Source organism: Melospiza georgiana, chromosome 2, assembly GCF_028018845.1.
Source record: "Melospiza georgiana isolate bMelGeo1 chromosome 2, bMelGeo1.pri, whole genome shotgun sequence".
Classification (NCBI taxonomy): Eukaryota; Metazoa; Chordata; class Aves; order Passeriformes; family Passerellidae; genus Melospiza; species Melospiza georgiana.
The window spans coordinates 102167960-102190687 of record NC_080431.1 but is presented as its reverse complement, the minus strand read 5'-3'; the positions used below and the strand labels follow the sequence as shown (position 1 = coordinate 102190687).

The window sequence follows — 22728 nt, the reverse complement described above, 5'->3', positions numbered from 1 at the left end:
TTCCAACACCTAAAGGGACTTACAAGAGAGCTGAAGAGTGACTTGTAGCAGGGCCTGTTGTAACAGAACAAGGGGTAACAATTTTATTTTAAAAGTAGATTTAGTTTTTGTTGATGACATACAGTTGTAAGGGATGTCAGGAATAACAAAGAAGCATGGTTCTGACCATCCCTCTCATATACCAGAAGCTGGTCTGGTATATGAGAGAAAAGAAAGAAAAAAGTAAAAAGATCTGCAAATGTAGCCTTTGGATATAACCACGGGCAAAATATTTGGGTCATTTATGTTCCCAAGGCTTCTCTGTGAGGTCAGAGGAAGGCCTGGAGTGCTGCCTCAGGTCCCATGTCCAGCAGCCAGCCCAGCCATGTGTGGCTGTGATGAGGGGCCCTGGGATGAGCAAGGTGGGCATGGTTCACACAGGAGTGCACAGGCAGCAAGCCAGACAGGTGATATTGAAGACTCTGATATCAGGGCCCCGTGCAGCACACTTAATTCTTATTTTCTTTTTAATTTCTGTTCTCACTGACTCCCTGTGTGTGCTTGCAGGCATAGACCTGCCAGTTTGCTGCACACCCTCTGAGCACTGGGGCTGGTCCCACAGCACCATTTCGGGGCTTCCCCTGTCCACAGGACCCTCTGTACCCTGACCAGCTCTGGGACTGCTCCCCATTGGGTCCCCCCTTCCAGCACTGCCCACACTCAGTCCCTGGCTGTGGCTGGCAGTGTGTCCCCAGCTCCAGGGCATGAGCCACCAGGGCCCTGCAGTTATACAAAATTAGTGACAAAATGTAAGCAGCTGTTCTTCAGCAGCTGGGTAACAAAACACCCTGTGCTTGCATCAGCCTCCATTTGAGCAAAATAGAAGAAATTGCAAAAGCAGCAGTCACAGGCAGCAAGTTTTATGTTTTGGAGAGTTGTTGACAATGTTTCTTGTCATGTCAGCACCAGCAGCTGGGGAAATGCATAATTCCTACCAAAGCAGCTCAGGGCTCACCACTGTGGAGCCAAGGGGGTGAGAAGGGAGAAGAGGTTAGAGGTTAGAAAGGGGCAAATCTGAGGCTACGGCAACATTAAAAAAAAAAGGAGTTAGTAACACACCCTTTGGAATAGACTTTTGTAACCACTTTTCCTGTTACTGATTTCTGGTAGAATGCATTGGGTCTTTCCTGGACTATTGATGATGGTGAGATGATTTCTTCTATACTCTCTCAAATCCTGAGTTAATTTTTTTGTTCTTTACAGCATAGATGTAACAGATTTATCCAGTTATTTTTAATCAGTTTGGAAAACAAAGATAACACTTCCCACATAAAATTTTAAATGAGCAATATCCTATTTTGATACAAGGGTAACATTTAACTATATAAATGGTAGTCATCAATTTTCCTTAAGCTAAAACATTCAGATGCTCTTTGGAGATCTATGCCAGCAGCTACTTGGTGGAGAATGGCAAGAATCAGAAAAAATATCTTGAGCAAAGCGTACTTATCCTCAGAAAACTGGTAGTGTGGATGTATAAATTAACCTCTTAGTTCTGTGAATAACTTCATCGAAAATAACCATCCCAACAATCAAATTCATTTTAAGAAGTTCCAGGGAAATCATGCTAATAACAAAATATGACTTTTGAAGACCTGAAATGTTGTATGGAAGATCTGGAATTCTGGTCCTCCAAAATAATTAGCTTTGTATACAGAATCTGGCTGATAATATTTAGAAATTATTATTTTCATCTACCTATTCTAGCTAAAGGAAAAGTACTGTTAGTGTCATTGCAGATGGTAGATTTTTAAGAAATCAAGAACTTTCTCAAATAACATCTGAGGAAGTGCTTATACCATGTGCCCTGAGATGATCTTCCTCTGAGTGGTTCCAGAGTACCTAAAACGGAAGCATTTCCTAAATAACTCTTCCATTAAAAAAAACCAAAACACACATTTTGAGGCACTCAACACTGCTGTGACTTAAAGCACTGAAACTACCAGCTCACTGGGAACTACTCTTTCAGGCTATAGGGCAGCCTCAGGAGAAGTCACTGCATGTTTGCTGAGCTTTATATCAAATATAAAATATTGCTGATCTCAGAAATTTTTGCAAACTTAAGTTAATTGGATTTCACAGGTGGAAATGGTGAATTTTAGGGACTGCTTCCTTTCCCTGAGCCAAAGGAATGACCACAGAGCCTGGTAGTTTAGTCAGGGGTGCAGCTCCAGGCTTTGCCACTTCAAAGCCCTGCATTGTCCCTGTGAGCCATTCCCAAGTTATGAGCAGTAAGAGGAAAAAGGAAAAGCTCCATAGTGAAAGTGTGAAATTGCAGCTTTAACGTGGTGACTAACACCAGTCAGTGCAAGGACTGCAGCACCAACAGGGGATGCTCAGGTGGCTGCAGGACTAATGCACATCAGGATTGCTCACCTGGGAAGGGGCACAGTTGTACCAGTGTTTTCCTGCAGTCTGCTTGCTTCAAATGCTGAGGAGCCTTGAACTTTGTTTCTAGGAGTTGTCTCTCATTTATTCTAATTTGAGAGGACTGACTTTGTTTTTATAGGACTGAAATCTAATTATAGTCTTTCTTTATTTTCTATTTTAGAATACAGCTAATGCAGTATGTAATTTATGGCATTGCATCGTTTTTCTTCCTATATGGCATAATCCTTTTGGCGGAAGGTTTTTATACAACAAGTGCTGTGAAGGAGCTGCATGGAGAGTTCAAAACAACAGCCTGTGGCCGCTGCATCAGTGGAATGGTGAGTGGGATCAGGAATGGGAACATCAGTCTTTGCTGCCTAAAACCTGTTGGGCTCAGTTTGATTCCTGGGTTTTGAATAACAGAATGTTGTTGCCTTCTTTGTTTAATTCCTTGTGTGTGATCAGGGTCAATCCATGTCTTGGTTCTTATCTCAACTTCCAAGGCTGCTTGGTTAAATCAAAATGCTTCAGATGGGCTGGGTGAGGGCTGCCATGGTCTCCCCTGTCATAAAGCTGAACCCACTGGTCTAAAGTAAACTGAGGAGACTGCTAATTTTAAAACACTTAATGTGAGCCAAAATGAAATTCGTGCTTTTCAACATGGAACACTTGAGTGATGCTTAAAGGCAGACTGTAAAATGGCTGTGGTTTGCAGAGCTATTTAAATATCAAACTGTAATGGCTCTGACTTCCATAGTCAATTGTACTTGAGTGTCTGGATCCTTCAACAAACAGTAATGAATGAATGAAGCTTCACAACATCTTTGCACTTGAATCAAGTATTGATTTGCAGATGGCAAAAGGCAGACAGATAGAACAGCGAGGCTTTTTCGCAAAGCCCTGAAGTTACCAGCCATATTCTCTTCAGCATACTTCTGTGTTAGAACAAAATTGTAAGCAAAGTTTAACTAAAAATAAAACTTCAGATTCTCACCCACATTGTCCCCAAGGGCACACTCTGCAAGAACAGCCATAACTATGTTTCTGAGAGAAGATTTCAAAGCTATTACTGAAAATCTGAATTCAAAGCTCGTAGTTATGGAGGAAGCTAAGCAGTATGACAGATCGCCCACGGGAAAGTGTGGGTGAAAAGAGAAGAGGCTTTTGATGTGATTGTTGCATTTTAATATACAGTCTATATCCTGAACTTAAAAAATATGTACTTTCAGCTGGTTAAATACAAAAGAGATGCATGTTTATTTTCATGAGAGCTAGCAATTTTCCACTGTGCTGTTGGGTACTTATTGAATCTTTCAAGAGCTAATAAAAATAAGGCATCTGATAATTTCCCAGTTTAGTGGCTATTTGCTCAGTTTTTTTCCCAGCAAGTATGGTCTTCACCAAGGAGCAAAATTAGATCTAAAGCAGTGTTTTCAAAATATCCAAAATAAAGTAGAAACATACACATCCATGCATCTCATCAGTACAGACAATTGCTTGTGCAGTTGAGTAGTTGCACATGACTGTCAGCTGCTTATACAAATACCAGTGTGACACATGGAAATAGGGCAGAAAAATGTGTTTTCATGTTTGTCCATATTTGTCTATACAATGAAGGAGAGAATTTACCAGCTGAGGAATGGCTTGGAGTGATAAGCTGCATTAATGTTTGGTGGTGACAGGAAAAGTGCCTGTGTGCTGCTGTATAAAACCTTAGGGCTAGAACAAGATTTGTGAGGACACAAAATGTTTAACAGACTAGTGACTGCAGCTGGGTACAGGCAACAGGCTTTTGGACATACAGTGACCTTTTGCCATTTTGATCAAGAGCTCCTCCACTTCTTCTTTCATTACATTACTGAGCAAAGTCCTGAAAGGCAGTCCCATCTTGCATATGATTGCTACAGAAGACAGACTTCCATCTTCCCTGAATTATTTGTGTTGGCTCTGGAAATGCAGAATAGCCATTTCCCACAGTTATCACATTAAATGTGAGAGTGAGTATATTTTTTTCCTGGCTATTTTAGGATTTAAAGGCTTTGTGCACTTCCTCTCATGTACACTTCCACATACACATATGCCAACTCATGTTTTATTTGTAGTGTATCTACAGAAATCCTTTCACCTTTGGTCCTTCCCAAAATCCAAAGGGAGGATTTTCAATTCTCACACAAAACATACAGGTCTGGTGTATGGTGCTATCTAATATGAAATAGGGTATTCCAGTGGAGTTGTCTATAAATTAAAGTTTACCTGGGGTTTTATGGGCCACAGTTTTGCAAGAAATTCCACCTCCCCACACACCACCTCCCTTGGCTGAACCCTAACCAGTTGTTCAGCTTTTGCTCAAATACTTGTAGGGTTATTCTGGAAAAAACCTGTGGGGATGCAAACTTCTTCCACCACTGCAGTATTAGTTCAGTCCCTTGTTCTGGGTCAGGCTGAGAATCCTCCCCCTGAGAGCCTTTCCCATCCTTGCTGTTGTCCTCTGGCACACAAATTTTAAGGTAGTAGGGCACCAGTGCTTTACTGAAAGTGAAGCCCTTCCAGCCCACTGCAGCTGAGAGAGAACAGCCACAGCTAACACTGAAAAGAAAGCCCAGGAGCTGTAACTGCGTTCCCCCACCTTCCAAGTGGGATCCAAATCCTGGTCTCACCAGGAGGAGGGAGCTGGGAACTGATGCCAGAGCTACTGTTTCACCATAACACTTTGAAGAGGAGGGAAAAGGGAAGGGAAAAGCAATCAGTGCCACATCTTTTAATCTAGCTGAAGAAAATGCATGTAATGTAGCAGGTTTTTTTAAAGAGCAAACCCAAACCAGAAAATTTTAGTGGATAAATCCATGATTTTCTAAAGTGAAGTAATTCATTTTCTGCTTGGCAGTGAGTATTAGACCAATTGAATCCTTCTGATCTGCTCTTAACAGTCATGGTATGTTTGCAAAAATAGGTATTTTCAAATGTTACATTCCAAATTGATTTCAATACATCAGGGAGTGTGGGGGAGCTCTGTGAGCATTGATTCACTGCATGGTTTTGATTTGCAAGTTGTATAGAAATGCTAGTATGTTACAGTTAATTTTAAAAAAACCCTTAAATTGATTTTTGTTGGAATTTATTGGTTTTAGCCTACAACCAGCATCCCTGCTTAGCTGAGAATCTTGAGAAATCAATGGGCTGCTCTTTCACATGAGGGCAATCTGTTTACTCAAGCAGGCTGATGAAAAAGGAAATGTCTGAATTACTTTCTCTGTAGCACTTAAACTACCAAAGTATTTGTAAGCAATGAGAATACTGATTTTGTGTGCTTGAAAATCAAATGCTTTCTCACTTGAATTCTGAAAGAATGCTTAAGATTACCTTGAAGCATTTTTAAGGAAAATTTAAATAGTCTTTTCAAAGATAAACACAAAGTGTTTGTGTTTTCTCTGCCCAGTTTGTTTTCCTCACCTATGTGCTTGGAGTGGCCTGGCTCGGGGTCTTCGGCTTCTCCGCTGTGCCTGTCTTTATGTTCTATAACATCTGGTCAACTTGTGAAGTCATCAAATCTTTCCAGAGCAATGTGACAGTTCCAGGGGACCAGATCTGCGTGGACATCAGGCAATACGGTACCACTTCAATCCTGATTGCATCCTTTATCCATCCTCCTCGGTCTGGCTGCAGTAATTTTGTCTCAGCCTTATCAGATGAATCAAATGCAAAAGCATCTTCCATCTCTGAGTGTGCTATTACTTTTCTAATTAATTCACATTACACTGATCTCTTTCCAGATGCAATCAATTTAACTGAACTGACAAGTCACTTATCTGAAATGATTTTGTAGCAGCTTCCAATACTGTAATATTAGATCAGCCCTAAAATAAACTGCTGGGACACAGTGCTGAGAAATAGATAACCAGATTGTAGGTTTTGAACCCATATGCATATATTCTGTTCTTTCAGAAAACTGTTTTACATTTAAAGATGAAGTAAATGTCTGAATGTTGCACTGACAATTACTTTCAGTTAAAAAACCAAAAACCTGCAGTTAAAAGTCTGCCATAACTAATAATGAGTTAATGCTGCTTTCTGATGACACGCAGAAATCTGAAGGAGCTGGGACAATAATTTTAAATAAGGTCAGGCTTTTCATTCCTTAAGGTGAGTTTTTCCTGAAGTTTATGATTTCAGCTTCCCTTGTGCAGAAGATCTTATGTCACCATTACCTTTGGCTTCATTCTAGCTAGCATTTTCTAGGAATGTTTCTTTATTTGGACTAAGTCATTCAAAGCTGAGAAAATGGATTCAAAGTTGAAAAAGTAAGAAAGTTTGGCTTTGCTCTCCTGTCCAGGTAAGTACAGTAGAAGAAATGACACACTAATTTTAAAAGCAAGTCTTCAAGTCAGTTAAACATCTACAGTCTATTTTAGCAGCTCACAGCAAGAGAGGCTGGGAAGACATTTTCTTCAGCAGCAAAGCCCAGGAGTGAAGGCAGATATGCTTCTCCACCTTCCTGCTTCTCCTGGTTGTTTTGCAGCTGCATTAGTGCTGGATGGGGTTGTATTGTTCCCCTGAACAGTAAAACCATTTGGGTTTCAGTGTGTGATGGGAGACAGCAGCTCCCTAACAGACAACGTGTCACTGAACTTCCTTCACATTTTTGGGTGGAAGCAATAGCTAAAAGGATGGAATTGTATGTAGCAGTTGCAGAGAAGAAGCTGACTTGGAAGAAAATCCTATAAAATCTTTTTGAAAGCCATGCCATCCTGAGATCATTTCAATGACCTGCCACATATAGAGTTGCTAATTCCAACCAGCTGAGTTGAAATGCAAAGTTTTATGGGAAAACAAACTGGGTTGCTCTTAATTCAAATAGGTTTTGCTTAAGCTTTACATTTGTTACTGGCCTAAAAGTTTATGTTATTTTAAATCTGCTAGATTCTGTTGACTTTTCAGACTTACAATCATGTAAGAAAAGTCATTGGGAGTATATGAGGTGCAGCAGACTGAACTTTCTTGTGGCAGTGTTCACATCATGTTTTTTACCTATTGGAACTAAACCAGAAAAAAATCCTGTAATTTTTCCCTCTAGCTCTGTATTCACACCCTTCCACAGTAGTTTCTTGTTCAAGTGGAACCTCATCTAGTAAGTGCTACCCTGAAAGGTGCCAAGTACCTCCGAGATGCAGATTCTCTCTTCTGTGCTGAGTGGGGGGAGTAGGCAGAGTGTGCAACTGGACCCAAAGTGCAAAAAGCCAACCCACTGCTAGGCTGCCAGATGGGAAAACCACATCTGAGAACATGCCTTAGCAGCATTCCTCAGTGTGAGGAGAAGGCACAACCTGAGGGAATTGTCTGAATTCCTGCTGCCAGCTCCAAGCTGTTCTGGTCAACGCACGGACACCCAGAATGGGAACACAACTGGCAAGTGGGTGAAAAAGATGAGAGGAATAGAAAGCCTGTGTGGATTGCTAAAATTAGTGGTTTCTTTTCTGTGGTGTTTCAGGTATTATTCCTTGGAATGCTGTACCTGGCAAAGCCTGTGGCCCAATTTTAGAGAACATCTGCAACACGAATGAGGTACAGAAATGTAACCTGTGTGCAGCTTTTGCCTACAAGTCACTTGGGCTCCATGTAATAAATAACTGATTGATGTTTTTGGAGAGAACTCATGCTAGCAGTATAAAGAGATTGCTTTAATTGTAACAATGAAGTAATTGTTACATCATCCCCAAAAAAAAGAAAATTATTTTCACACTTTTATTTTGTAAAGCTTTGCTGCCATGCTAGATGGTTTTATTATCCTTATTCTCTAGAACACTTGAAATGCATTTTATACTACGTTTTATACTATTCCTAATGAATTACTTCAATGTTTTAAATATGTTTTTTACTCTAGTTCTACATGTCTTACCACCTGTTCATTGTGGCTTGTGCTGGAGCTGGTGCCACTGTCATAGCATTGGTGGGTATATTTTTTGTTATTTTATCATTAAAAATGTTCATTTTAGGCTTAAGATACATTAAGATTAAATTTTGTATATATTAAAGGTAGTGATACTAGACATGAAGGGGGGTGAGCTGTAATCACAATTATTTGCTGCTGTGGTTTGGTCATCACAAGTCAGCAGGTCCCCAACTTTTGCTTTAGGAAGTCACCTTAACCCACCTTCCCCATACTTAGGAAAAAATGATTTGCATGTCCTTTCAAAATCCTACTTCTATCCACTATTTCTGCTTTTATTTCCACTATTTATTTTCATTTTTGTAGTTTATTTGATCAGCTGCTTATAACCTCTTGGTTTCCTTTGCCTGGAGCCAGGCAGATTGGTCCAACCCTGCAGTGCCCGTTCAGGTAGCGGTTCCTATGCCTAACGCTTCCTTTAGTGGCCAGCTTCTAACCCTGTGCCAGCCAAGGCTGCTGTAGCACTCACAACTGGCTGACAAAATGGCCTTAGGGCTTGAGCTGGGTTATCCTCCCCAGAGAAATGGCAGGTTTATTTATTTGCATCTTCACCCTGGAAGGAGCTCAGAGTAACATCTGTTGTAAAAGTATCGAGAGTTGCCCAAGTGGGCTTGAGCCGTCACCTTGTTGTATCTTACTCTCCTGTATTTTGTTCTCTTCCACCAGCTGATCTACATGATGGCTACTACATATAACTATGCTGTTTTGAAGTTTAAGAGTCGGGAAGATTGCTGCACTAAATTCTAAATTGTATAAGCCCAGTAAAAAGCTGCATTGCGTAGCTTGAAATACCACTGACACCCTAGACTAAAAGTCTAGCTTTTGGATTTTGTTACAGTAATTGTAAATAGCTTCAGTAAGCATCGTTTAGCTTATCAGATTAATGAAATGACTTCTTGTATATGAACTATGATGTGGATGAGATCTGGCTATTTTTTCATGTTGAGAGGATTCAGTTACTGTAGGGGTGTTTATAAAGCATCCTTCTGAAAAAGGGATGTTTTCATTTCAGGTCTCCACTTGATTTCTAACAGTCATCTCAAACAAATACTGGAACAGTTCAGGGTCAGATGCATTAATTTATTCTTTGCCATGAACACCAAATACAAATGCCCCTAAGCATGCAAAATATATATGGTGTGAAAGAAAGGAATAATAAAGTAGTGCCAGTCTATGCTGGCAGAGGTCAGAAGCCCAGGTATTATGAATTAATTTGCTTGTATTTCCAAGTGATTCCATGGATGATTAAATCAATTATTTTCTCTCACTCTTAAGTGCATGCCAAATGATACTCTTTCTCTAAGAAAATAAATCCTTGTCTTAGCTCTGCGTAAAACAATCACATTCTTTCTTTTGGACCCTGAACTAGTAAGAAACAGCATATAAATAGCTTCTGCTCTTGTATGGCTGCACTTTAGTAACTGATTTCTCAGTAGCCAGATCTCAAAATGTAAGTATGACTGCACAGGAAGCAAAACCATGCATAGATCACAGAGACCTTTTCACAGTGTTGGGGGGAAAAAGAAGGAGAAGTGAATCAATGTTTTCAGATGTAGATGTTTTTGCATGAAGTATGGGTAAAAGAAGTTGGCAAGAGACGAATGCACAAACTAGAAAAACAAACACATAATAATTTAAAAAAGAGAACCGTTTGCTATACACAACTCTTCACCTGAGGTTGGACAATGGAAGTTTAAAATGTAGCTATAAAAATGCAGGATTAAGACTTCTTAACCCAGACATTGCATGCTTTTGCTTAGTTTTGGATTCATGTTTTGATGTTTAATTTTTCGATGTGTTAATGTAGCCTTGTTTGAGTGAATAAAACATTCACAGTTTCAGGTTTTCTTCCAGGGGGAGGGTGGAATTCTCATCTGCTTGTTGGGGGAAAAGACCTGCCGGGCTCTGGGCTTGGATATGCATAAACACCACGACCTTAGAGAGCAGTTCTTCTGAGCACCTCGTAGTTTACAGATTCCGTATACTGCCACGTACAAAACTGTTTGTTCCTGCTTCCCCCATTCTGCATTTTAATTGACCCGTACAACTCTGTAGCTCATTTTAATACTGTTGTACTAACTTTCTCTAAATTGTGAATAACCAACTGAATTATTAGCATGCCAAATTCTAGAGTTCTTTGAAAAATAGCCTCTGTGCTTGTTTTAATAACAGAATGCTTATTAACGTAGAATAACTATTTTTTATGGTTGTTCTTTTAAAGAGCGTCTATTAATCTGACTAGCAGCTTGCTTTGCCTCTTGACATGCTCACTCGCCATCATGCTCACCCTTCTCTTCCAGATCCACTTCCTCATGATACTGTCTTCTAACTGGGCCTACTTAAAGGATGCAAGCAAAATGCAGGCCTACCAAGATATCAAAGCAAAAGAAGAGCAGGAGCTTCAGGATATCCAGTCTCGGTCAAAAGAGCAACTCAATTCTTACACATAAATGTTTGCCACAATAATTCAGCAGAAGAGTTCCGTAGCTCTGACAAATCAGCAAATAGCTGCTCTGCAGTACAGATGTGTGTCTAGCAAACGAAATTAGAGAGAAGTGTAAAAGCTTCACATTCCAGCTCCTGGAAAACTTTTTTAGGGAAATCATCCCATTGGTAATCTTCCATCCTTTCTAAAAGAGAATGGAGGGTTTATTCCAGGCATTTTAAAAGGCAACACTTTACAAAAAGTGACCAAATTATTCTTCTTTGAGACTTGGTGTTTAACATTTGACTTGTTTTGGAGCATGACGCCCTGCACAAGCCGGTGGCGGGTGCCCCGGCCGAGCAGGCAGTGATCTGTGCAGACCTCAGGCAGTGCAGGGTGTGTGAGTGAGCACTCCCAAAGGAACCCGTGCCCAGCTGGCATTCCTGAGAGAGAGGAGCTCCTGTGTTTGTGTGTGTGTGATGGCACAGCTGCAGCAGCTCCCAGGTGGTGCAGGGGGGCTGTTTGGGAGCACCCACACCTGGGCCATGGGAGCAGCTGCACTCCTGTGCCACACACTGCCACCACGAAGCATCCCTGTGCTCACCTGAGGGGCGAGCAGATCTCCCAAGTTCTAATCCTTTTATTAACTACTTAATGGAATGTAGACCCCTGGATCTGGATAATGATCCCCTTCTTTGAAAATAAATGTCAGCTTTGCCTTAATATTTATTTTCTATAAATGTTGTAGCATTTATATAGTGGCAGGAGACCATTATCCTACATTTTAAGTAAGTGAAAGTGTTACCTTATTAAAATGACACTGATCTGACAATTCCAAATGAGCGGATGGGAAAGTTTGCAGAGTTTTACACAAACAATAAAATTTGCAGCCATAAAAATAATACAGGATGTCCACCTTTCTCTATCTTGGTGCTTAGCAAATTTATAGTCAGTGCTTATGTGTTTTCCTTTTTACAAATTAATTAGCACACTAAGAAAACGTGGTGTTCAGAAAAAAAACAACAAACAAACTGGTGCCATTTTAAAGTCATTTCCCATAGAAGTCTGCCTTCTAATTAATGTTTTTTTTCAGAAGCATTCAGTGATATCTTGAGTATTAGTGATGGTATATTTGGTGTTTGTTCTATATGATATATATATATATATATATAAATGTTGGGGGGGAAAAGTAAAAATACATCATTCATTTGAAAAAATTAAATATTCAAGTCATACCCCTGCTAAGCTGACGTGTGGTTTGGTAGTTTTGACTGTTTGCTGAATATACATCAAAGGAAGCACAAATTCCTTCAAATCAGTATTAAGAGAAAAGGCATTTTTTGGGGGGTATTAACTTCAAATATAATTTCTTTTGTTGACTATTGAAGTCTAATTTGACAGTTTCAAAAAAGGGGCAAAGTTGATTGATGTAGAGCAAATATGACAAAATAGCCTAGTGTATGTTCTTACCTGTTGCATGAAGGAGACATTTCTACAGCAATGCAGGTGATGTTCTAGCCCAGTGTTTGCATAAGGGTAATAATGGAGGCAGTGTCTTAAAGCCTAATTCTTTTCTAATTCAGTGTAGCTATTACTGGGAGTTTTTGAAGTTTTGTTTAAGTAGTCTAATATTTTTATGTAAAGAGCATTAAATTTTGCTATGTATAAATTTTTGTAACCTAACAGTGAATCAATATTTTCTATCAGTGCCAAGGGCTTCCTGTAGTTACATCCAAGTGTTAAAATAAATATTTGTAGATAATAGACAACACTTGTGTATGCTTATTTGAACCCAGACCTACAGCTACTCCATGGCAGTGCATCTCTAGGCTTTATGTCTCTATCTGAGGTGAAACACGTTCTGTTCCAGAGCTCCCTGCCCTCTTGCATGGGCAGGGCAGCTCTGCAGTTGCAGCTGCAGCAGCAGCTGTGTGCAGCATGCAGTAGTGGTAGTTGTTCCAGGCCAGCATAATGCAACAAGCACTACCCCACCCCAACATCCAGAAATTCTAAGTCACTCAAACATTCTGTAAAGGCCAGAGTGGCTGCAATAGCAAATTAGCAGTATGCAAAATCAGAGTAACAACCACAGCACATTTTAGCTCCATTTCAAAAAGCAAAGTTTGTATCTGTCACGGTTTTGGTACATTGTGTTTAAACATCCAGCAAATTTAAGACAGAACTTTGGTTTTTTGCCCCTAAATTCTGTCAAACTTGGCTTCATGTTCTTGTAGTTAGGTCAAGATGAGCAGCCTCAAATGCAGTGCAAGTTGTAATATATGCTGCCACCCAAACTTACTTCATTGATAAAAACTACTGTATTTTATACTGTAAATAAAGTTTAATGATCTTGCCTATAATCTACCTACAAAATACAAAGCTTAAATAAAGATGAGTTAAATAGCATTTTTATTTTAATCTCTCCATTCTGGGCTGGTTAATACCAACGAGGTGATACATGAGAGGGGCTGCTTTTGAAAGTGGCTCCTGCCCCTGCTGTGCAGCAGAAGGGACACCTTATTTTGGGTCTGTCACACTCAGTGCTCCGAAGCTGTGTGAGCCAAGTGCCTCCACGGGACACCTCTAAATCTGGTGATGATGAGGGAATTTTTTCTGCCTTTCATCCACACTTTGAACCATTTGCAGAAGGGACTGGGGGACGGGGGTTGGCAAAACTGACCAAGTTTAGAGGAATTCAGTGCCAACACACATCTACCCAAACATACTGATCAGTTTCTGTTCCCTGCTTTGTTCTTTCTCTCACCCCACCCAAGGGCTTCCTCCTGGATTAGTAACACACCAGGACTCCCTGTTTGAAATGAATGACTGAAGTGATGAAACAGATCAAAATCAGCTTTATTAATTTATAATTACACAACCTGCAGTGTTGGTGCCTAACATTTATTAAAGGCACAAAACGACTTTAAAAATATCTTTCTCATAATAGTAATAATAAAAAATTAAAAAATCAGTAGTTATTGTTCACCAGAAGCTTTCATCCACGTCTCCATGAGAAATGTCTGCAAGACTATATTGATTATAGGAGGGAGGAAAATAAAGTGGTATGAGTAAATATAGTTTATCTTAAATCTTAATACTCATTTTAAAACAGAACTTCAGAGACTGCCTTTGCTGTTTCAGTGAACTGCTGGCAATAAAACCAACCCTAAAGCAGGAGGATTTGGGCCTTCATTAACTGAAAGGCATCACCTCAAAAAGCAGAATGAACTTCTGTAGTGCTCACCAAGTGAAAAAAACACAACTGGTGCCAATTCAGGAGCAGCAGGGTAGGGGCTGTTATGTTTAACAGCACAGACAATATTGAATCATTACTATGGTTATAGTGAACCTTTATGGGTTTTTTTTTCCTAATTGCTCCATATTTTTTGCTTATTTTCAATTCTACATCTTGGAATAAACTGAAAGATTTGGAGGAGGATTGTTTGTTTTTTCTCTTGCAAGCAACTAAAACACTCATCTGTATTTATCAATGCCTAGAGAAAACCAGAGGAAATGCCTGGGTTGTTGTGACTCAGTGCAGGCAGACAAAAATCTCTGAATGAAGCATCTTAAAAGTCCACAATGCTACTGAGGAATCAAAGCTAGGAACAGACTATGGTGAGGTGCAGCACAGACAAACCTTTACCCAGGGTGTCGTCACCCAAGAACAATCCCTCAAACTCCAGCTCTCTGTGAAAAAGTTGTGAGTGCCACAACTACTGAAACAGATCATAAAGTGCAGCTCTCAGATGTGTTACATACAGTGCTTAACTTGCATGTACAAGAATTGGAAGGATCTTCAATTTTTCTGACACAATTGCTTTTGATTAATAATTTATTTAGGTTTCTAAGGAGGCAGATGTTTCTTAACATAACTAATACTAAATCTATTAAAACTATATATTAGTTATATTATTATTATTTGTTAATATGGAGTACTTGAAGTGATTAATACATGAACCTTACCTGTCATCATTTTCAGTAGATAGAAGTCCTTCTGAGGGTGACCCTTCTCTTATTTCTTCTTTTTTTGAATCCTGGTAACCAAGAGGAAAATACACTTTCTCTAACCAGTTCTAATGTCAAAGTGATCTAATAATAGTATCTACATTTTTAAGGCTCATAACTGAAAATAAAAATACTCCAAAGGACCAGCCCTATTTCTACAAATGCTACACTGGATCTAGAATAGTAACACTTAGGAAATTTATATTGGGATCATGTCTGAACAAAAGCATCCTGCATTCCTTCACTGAAGTCATGTCCACCCATACCTCTTCCTTAACAGTCTGATTTTCCATTTTGCCAGAATAAATTCTGTTGTGTTACAGGAACACAACCTGACATGTGTAGCTTCAAACTGTATTTAAACACAGTTTAATCTAAAAATTGAGGACTTTAAAATATTGTCCTAGAACATTAAAAACCAAGCGAACAAATCCCCCACCCAGAGGACACCAGTAACCCTTACAGAACAAAGTTTTCTGTGTTTTTTCTTTGGATCATCACACTTTTCCAATACAAATCCAAACACTGTGCTCTGCAGATTGCTACATAAAGTTTGTAAGTGAAGAAAAAATTAAATGTGAAAATTGTTTTCATTCTAAGCATGCCTAGCAAGACTCTAATTTGGCCAATAATATTTTTGGGACCATGTTTTGAGAATAATCACCTTGTTTGCCAGTTCCTGCTCTCTGCTCTGCTGAATTATTCTCATGTATATTTCTAATGGATTGGAAGAAGGATCCTTTACATTATTTTCAGCAGCAGTGCTACCATGCTCAGATTTTACTCCCTCTTTGTCTTCTATTTCTTCATCTGTTTTCAATGAGTCTTGGATATGCTTTAAGACACAAAAATAAAAATAAATACTGATTAGAAAAATACATTTCTGCCTTACTACCTGCAATACTTGCAGAATTTCACGTTAAACTCAGTAAAACACACCAGTCTAAACAGTATTAAACAGGACCTAAAAATCCAGAACACTAAACACTGAGTGTTTAAGCTCAAAGGGATTTAAGCAAACTCAAGGTCTCCTTATACCCTCTGCTTCCCAGAGTACCCTGGAAGTCCTGACAGATGGACATGAACATATTGTGGTGGTGTCCCCACCTGCAGTGGCCACACCACAGAGACAGCAAATGTTCAGCTTGTTCCAACAGCATGGTGACAGTGGCCATTAAATTGTAGCTTCCAGTTACATGAGGCAGGGAAGGAAAGGCATCTGTTTCCAGTGAAAAAGTCACTTGTCATAAGGAGACATTCTAGTGAGACTGGTTAATCACACAAGTGCAAAAAATAACTTAGCCTCTACTACTTTCACTTTATGAAATAAAAATCTACTTCTAACCAAGTAACATAACAACCCTAAAATGCAAGCCACTACGAGGCTGTATCACTGTCAGAAATTCAACTACCACCTCTTCATTAAGCTTCTCCACTTCTTTTTGCTCATTTTCCAAAGCTTCCTGTTGTTCTTTCTCTTTTCTTTCTTCTCCTGCTTTCCTTTCTTCTTCTAAGTTTTGCTCAACTTCTCTGTTCTGTTCTTCAATCTGCCTTTGATCCAGCACTGCTGTGAAAAAATATGCCAACATCTGTAATTTGATTTATGTAGTTCAGTAATCATTACAAGAGCATATAAATCAGTACCAGGTTCCTGTATAATGTTAACAGCAAATGAAAACCAACTGCATATACTGTTTGTACATACACTGAACTTACTCTTGGGTATGGGCTAATGTGTTTTCCCACCTCCAAACATTTCCTAGTCTGATAAATGACTCACCAAGAGTTAAAGAGTAGAGCCAAAGTACAGGCCAGAGATTTGACAGATCTGTGCACTTCTCATTCCTTTCCTGGCTATTCTTATTAAACAAACCTTTATTATCCCAAAGTCCGTGTTACTGTATTCTTTCCCCCTCTGCAATGTGGTTGGATCCAATTCTTTATAAAGCAAAGTATTTAAAATCCCGTGGAAAATTATTGCCGGACATGCTGCTGATATGACCAATGTATTTAAAAAGCTGTGTACAAAGAACAGCATTAGATAGCAATGAGATGGGCAAACTAAGGACTGGGAATCATGAGAAGCTAGAAAGCCCTTCTCTAAAATAAAAAGATTCATAATGTTTGCATCTAGAACAATAAGAAAAGCAGCATATGCTGACTATACATGAGATATTATTCTCATCTAGCCAAAGAATTAAAACTGCTTTGTGATAATAAAGTTCACCAACAGAGTCAAGAATAAATTTTTTAAAATCCAGACAAGCAGTACATAAAATTCTTCAAAACATTAAACGTCTCATTCCTATCAAAAGCAGGAAAAATACCCTAAAGAAAATTATATATATAATTATAATATATAATATATTTATATTATTATATATAATATATAAAAATATAAATATAAAATACCCTATAATATATATAAATATATATAAATATAAAATTACCCTAAAGAAAAAATAATCATCTTACAAAGAGGCTGGATGAGGGGGTGGGATGGGTGGCAAGAATGTTTAAATTAAAAGCAAATTTAACTAAAGCCAGGATGAAAAACGTCATCCTCATACAAAAAAGCAAAGGAAAACACTCCTTTCTCCTTATTACAGAAATGGCACTTTCTGGAAAATTTTTCAACCACACCAGCCTACATACCTACGGACTCTTAAATATTTGTCTTTCTGTGTTACACATTTGACATTTTTAAAGGGTACTTTCTTTTGTGTCTGAACTCACTCAAGTCCTGCAGTGAAGTGGCTGCTGCTGGCGCAGGGGCTGTGACACAGTTTCCATCCACAATGTCCCCAGATGGATGCAAGACATCACTTTCACACTCCTCTGGTATGTCCCCCTGATCTGGAGAAGAAATGTGAACAATGGCTCCTTTATTTTGTAATTGCAAAAGTGGAGCACAGCAATGGACAGAGAGTGTGGGAATGGCTAAATTAGAACACAAAAATATCAGCACTAATTGAGCATTTTCCCTTCAACTTGATCATCTCCCTGAGAATTAAGAATTATCATAGGCTGTACTTGCTTCCTTAATTACAGAATTGTTAGTTTTGAAATTAGCTATTGGAACACATTTGTTTATAAAGCCAAAACTGTAGAAATATACAACAGAAACCCAAGATGTTTTCATTTCTTTACAAAATCAAGATACAAGTAACAGAAAAATTGTCTATCCAAGTTCAGCTCATAGTTTTTATGCATATAAAAATAATCTTTAACTATCTGGTCACACACTCTTTAATGGGGTCTTTGCCTTCTTCAGTGCACAGGATGGATGCTGCTAACTCAGATATTCTACATTATACTATCTTTTCCCTGTGCAAGGTTGGATCTGAATTCACAAAAACACAATAACTGTCTTTCCTCTTTGACCATTGCTGTGATACAGAACTGCTTTTAAATTACTGATTTGCAAATACGCAGACTGCTATTACCTCACTTGATGGGAGACAGAAAAAAAGAGCTAAAACAAGATGTGGGTATTATCTCTAAATAGCCAACCTGAAATACACAGGACTATTCTCCCAAGCACTTGGTCTAACATAGCACAGATACTCTATATATCTCTAAGTTTTGGGTAAAGCTTTAGAAAACATCAATTTTCATCCTTTATATACTAGCAATGTCTCAAGCTTTTTTCTTTTTCACATAATAATAAAACTGAAATATTTTACATGAAAAAACTCAAGTCAACCAAACTGATCAGTGTTGGAAATTTAGCTGCTAGAGACTGGAAAAATATAAAACGGTGGCTAATTCCAAGTTCTGCACTGGCTAGACAGCGTGTCCTTGGGCCTAGCTGTAGTAGGATAACAAATAGTGAAAGAGACATGAGAAAAGAGAGATGTAACCCCTAAGGAATGAGGAAGAGTTCATGGTATAGTTTAACCAATAGATTGCTTGGCTTACAGAATATTCATAAGCTTATTATTTGCTGTATAAGTGTTTGATGCTTTCTTCAATAAACTGGACCTGTGATGAACCACCTGGTGTCCTGGTCCCCTTCCTACGGCAGATCAGCCTCTTTCTCTCTGAACTCTCTGAAAAATTGTCTCTCTAAATTTCTTTAAATTAAAACTCTTTTAAAAGAACTGTAGATGAAAGCATAACAGAAAATTTCTGTCAAGCTGTCCTTCTAAGTTAGGAGAATGTTTTCAGTTTCTTACCAAAGCAAGAGGAATTCCTACCTGCTTCACCTAGGAAAATAAATTCTATATATGGGGTGTTTTGTAAGACCAAAATAATGGGCTATCACACTCAAAAGAAAATCTATTCTGTTTTGCTGCTCTCTCTTAATTATAAAGCTATCAACAACAACATTATTTCCATATGAGGCACCAATAAGCATCAGGTGTGTTTAAATTTTAAAAAATCCTTTCATAAACTTGTCCCAGTTAAATATTACTTCTAACTTCAAAATTACTGCTAACAATATAAACAAACAAAGAAACCCAAACCAGAACCATTAATAGTAAAAAACACGTCAAATTAACTACTCTGCAAAGGAGAAAAAAGGTAATTCTGTACACTTCCACTCCCTTTTTAAGGGTAGACAGCAAGAGATGCATTATTCCCTTAAGCACACCACGCAGTTGCTGCCAAAATAATCTGCTGATCTTTTCTTTCTAGAACTCACTCACAGTAGGACTAAAAGATTTCCATATTTTCTGGTATCTCCTTTAAGTCATTGTTTTTTACTGTTATCAACTTCATCCTTCACTAAATCTTTTTCTGTACTTACTTCTTAGATTTTACTTTCTTACCCACCTCTCCCTGCAATTTCTCCTGAGCCACCTCCTCCCCTTTTCAGCCAATCTGATTTCCTCCTACATGCTGAGATTGTCTCTTGATGCAGGCTCACCCAACTAAAGTACTGTTGATTGAGTAATCATCAGCATTTGTGAACTCTTACAGACTGACCACCACACATCAGCAAATGATTCATTAGCACCTTACCTGGGCACAGCATCCACTCTGCCCTAATTGCCAAGAAAATGCCAGTCTGTTTTCATTTGTAATAAAATAAAAGTGAAATATGTAATGTATTCCCAAAAGTCTCCCATACAAAATTTAACAAATAAATATAAGTCTAATTAAAATGTGAGATGAGTAGAAACCATTAGTGGCTACAGGCTTGGTTCATATTCAAATAATGCATTTAAAGCTTATAAAAGAAATAAATGAGAGAAATCAAACCAGCTGAGTAATGAGTAAAGCTTCACAGAAATGCACAGATGAGGCATTATCTTCTGTCAGTTATCACTAAACACTATCAGCATATCTGCTATTTAAACAAACATCTTTTTTGGTTGCTTGCTTTTAAAATACTGAAAACCATATTCTCAGAGGGTCAGGAGAGTGAGCAAGGGCTCCACTCCATCTTCCATATGATCTAACCACAGCCAAAAGAATAAGCCAGTCTGAAAACATTCACACCAGACAGAATCACTGGTTTCAATGAAAATACCCCAAACTCTCCCAGCAACAACCACAATCTCTTCAGCACCTATGAGTTGAGTGACACCACACAATGCCACATGTCCACCAAGCCTCAGGACTTTACAGACCTCATGAAATCTGCAAATAGGAAGGGTTACCTGGCTGTTCACATCTTCCTCATTGACAACTTCATTTACTTTAAACTCACAGTTTCATGGGAGATAAGGCTGCTAAGGTTCAACATTAGGATGTCACTCAAAACTAAGTAAGGTCTGTAACTGCTTGTATTTCTCACTCCGTATACAAACGGCTATAAAGGACATCAAGTTTGATTACCCTCTTCTTTCTACACTCCCTTACTTACATCAAAGGTTTATGAAAACTGACCCTGCAGCATACAGAGAGAAGAAAACATTTTATAGCCTGCAATCAACAGAGAGAAGAAATGCAAATAAATGGAGTACTGACCTCAGAGAAAAAAAAGGAACAAAATTCAGGTTTCAGTAACTGAACCACATGTTCCAAAACTACTCTTACGCTGATTAACTGCATAAGAGTTCCTTTGATTAACTGCAAGAGTTCCTTCTTCCCACATTTACATGCAACCTAAAGGAACTTCTATTTCACACTACTATTTAAGCCTCAGTTACTGAAGGAAGAATCAAGAGTGCATGCAATAGCTACAGAAACCTATCTTTAGACTTACAACCTGGTTCTAATTTATGCAGCAAATATAATAAAGCCTCAATTTAGTTCACATACTAATATACTTTTCTGTTTAAAAAAATTTATACACAATTTTAAAACATTCCAATCAGAACAAGGTTATGCAAGATTTCTGAACAAATTTATGTTACAAATTTCAGAACCAATTCAATTTAATGTCTGCTTATTACTATATACACTTACCTAAAGATGCAAGAATGAAGAAATTTAATACCCCATCATCTGAGACATTGGTTTTCCCTAATTCCAAAATCAATCAGAAATTTTTCTCTCCAACTAGAGTCTTAAAACTATGAAGACAGTTGTCCTATACTCTTAAGCCCTAAGGTGTTAAACAAACTGTCTGAAATGCACTAAAACTTACCTTCAAGAGTGGAAATGTGTTCTTCAAGATCCTCATACCTTAGTTTCTCTGGTTTGTGAATATCACTGAGATCTTGTTTATCTGTTTGTTGACTCTGAAGTCTGAAAAAAATAAGGAAGAATATAAATAAGCTAATAAATATAAATGCTGAACTTCTAAGCAAATAGCCATCTGAAATTCACTCACATGCTAAGCAACAGACTAAACCAAACCTAAAATCCATGAAACTTTCTGACTCAAATTTATGATATTCAATCCAGTTCTCTAACTTTTACCAAAAGTCCACTGCATTTCCCTTCAGCCTTTCCCTAATGTCTTTACATGACATAATTTTATTACATTAAAACAAAATAAAAAGAGTAAGAAAAAACGTAAAAAAGGAGAAATACAATGAATTGTGACAGTCAACTGAAATTAAGAAATTTGCCTTTTTAAGCTTTGTGTTACAGTTCAATTCCCATTTTGATTTCATCTTAACAGATGTGTTTGAAATGTATTAGGATTAGATGTCTGGCAAAACAAGAGATGCAGGGGTGAAAATCTGGGTTCTGTCAAAATGGGGTTAGTGCCCTCATTCTAAATCCCCGTTTATCTCATCACAAAGACAATGTGAAAGAACAATGTCTCCCGCGTGACCCAGCTACTAAACTCTGACCAGAACCAGAACAGCAAAAGGAGTGCTGGTCACTAATGAAATTCAGCATCAGCACTTCATAAAGGAGCTTACTTCACACCAGCTGGTGCCCTTCATCACAGCCTGTTTGTGCTTACAATTTCTAAGGAATACAGGTCTTCCATGGGGCAAAAGTGGAGAACAAACAATACAAACAATACCAAACATACCCCCAACAATGAGATTTGTTCATCAGCAAAAAGGGAATCTGGGCACAGACAAATAAATCTGCATTGCCAAAAGGATACTTCAGTGACGTCAGTGGGGAAAAACACCCTGTAAATTACACCGGACAGAGTAAATGAAATTTCAAGTTTTGGAAATCTATTTCATGTTTTGAGTCTTTCCTTCACAGAAATGGTTAAGTGCTAAATAATTCTCAGGGGTGTGAAGTTCAAGGACATGCATGACACTTTCTTCAATACTGTGTCCTGCAACACTGCTAGAATGACAGAGAACCCACTGCTTTAGCAACAACCCTCAACTGGTTTCTTCAGGCCTAAACAAACAAACAAACAAAAAATTAGGTAATAATCTGCCTTATCACTTAGTCTTCCTGTCTGTGTTTACTGGTTTCCTTCATACCACTCATATCTTGTAGCATAAATAAACAAGGAGCTCCTGTAGTTACAGAGGCAATTGTTCTTCCCCACTGACCGAGCTCTGACTTCTAACAGCTTGTCACGGATGGTCCAGCATCACATTCGCTTCTCTTGCCTTTTCAAAGA

The 22728-nt window shown here is 38.5% G+C and overlaps 2 protein-coding genes across 8 annotated transcripts in view; one reads left to right on the top strand and one right to left on the bottom strand.

Annotated features, from left to right (window-relative positions):
- GPM6B (glycoprotein M6B) overlaps positions 1-13184 on the top strand; it is a 106981-nt gene extending 93797 nt beyond the window's left edge. For 4 of the 6 annotated variants that reach the window (XM_058044902.1, XM_058044899.1, XM_058044898.1 and 1 more), the window contains 5 exons: positions 2591-2747; positions 5846-6017; positions 7895-7968; positions 8288-8353; positions 10654-13184. In XM_058044902.1, coding sequence (XP_057900885.1) covers positions 2591-2747; positions 5846-6017; positions 7895-7968; positions 8288-8353; positions 10654-10803 — 619 coding nt within the window. In that variant the 3' untranslated portion in view covers positions 10804-13184. Of the gene's footprint in view, positions 1-2590; positions 2748-5845; positions 6018-7894; positions 7969-8287; positions 8354-9019; positions 10195-10653 lie in introns of those variants that run through there. The other 2 variants (XM_058044900.1, XM_058044903.1) reach the window with 1 other exon arrangement.
- OFD1 (OFD1 centriole and centriolar satellite protein) overlaps positions 11684-22728 on the bottom strand; it is a 31898-nt gene continuing 20853 nt past the window's right edge. The window contains exons 17-22 of one of the 2 annotated variants that reach the window (XM_058044896.1): positions 21328-21428; positions 17523-17642; positions 16202-16353; positions 15451-15621; positions 14745-14815; positions 11684-13806 (exon numbers count right to left, since the gene is read on the bottom strand). In XM_058044896.1, coding sequence (XP_057900879.1) covers positions 13761-13806; positions 14745-14815; positions 15451-15621; positions 16202-16353; positions 17523-17642; positions 21328-21428 — 661 coding nt within the window. In that variant the 3' untranslated portion in view covers positions 11684-13760. The remainder of the gene's footprint in view (positions 13807-14744; positions 14816-15450; positions 15622-16201; positions 16354-17522; positions 17643-21327; positions 21429-22728) is intronic. The other variant, XM_058044897.1, reaches the window with a different exon arrangement.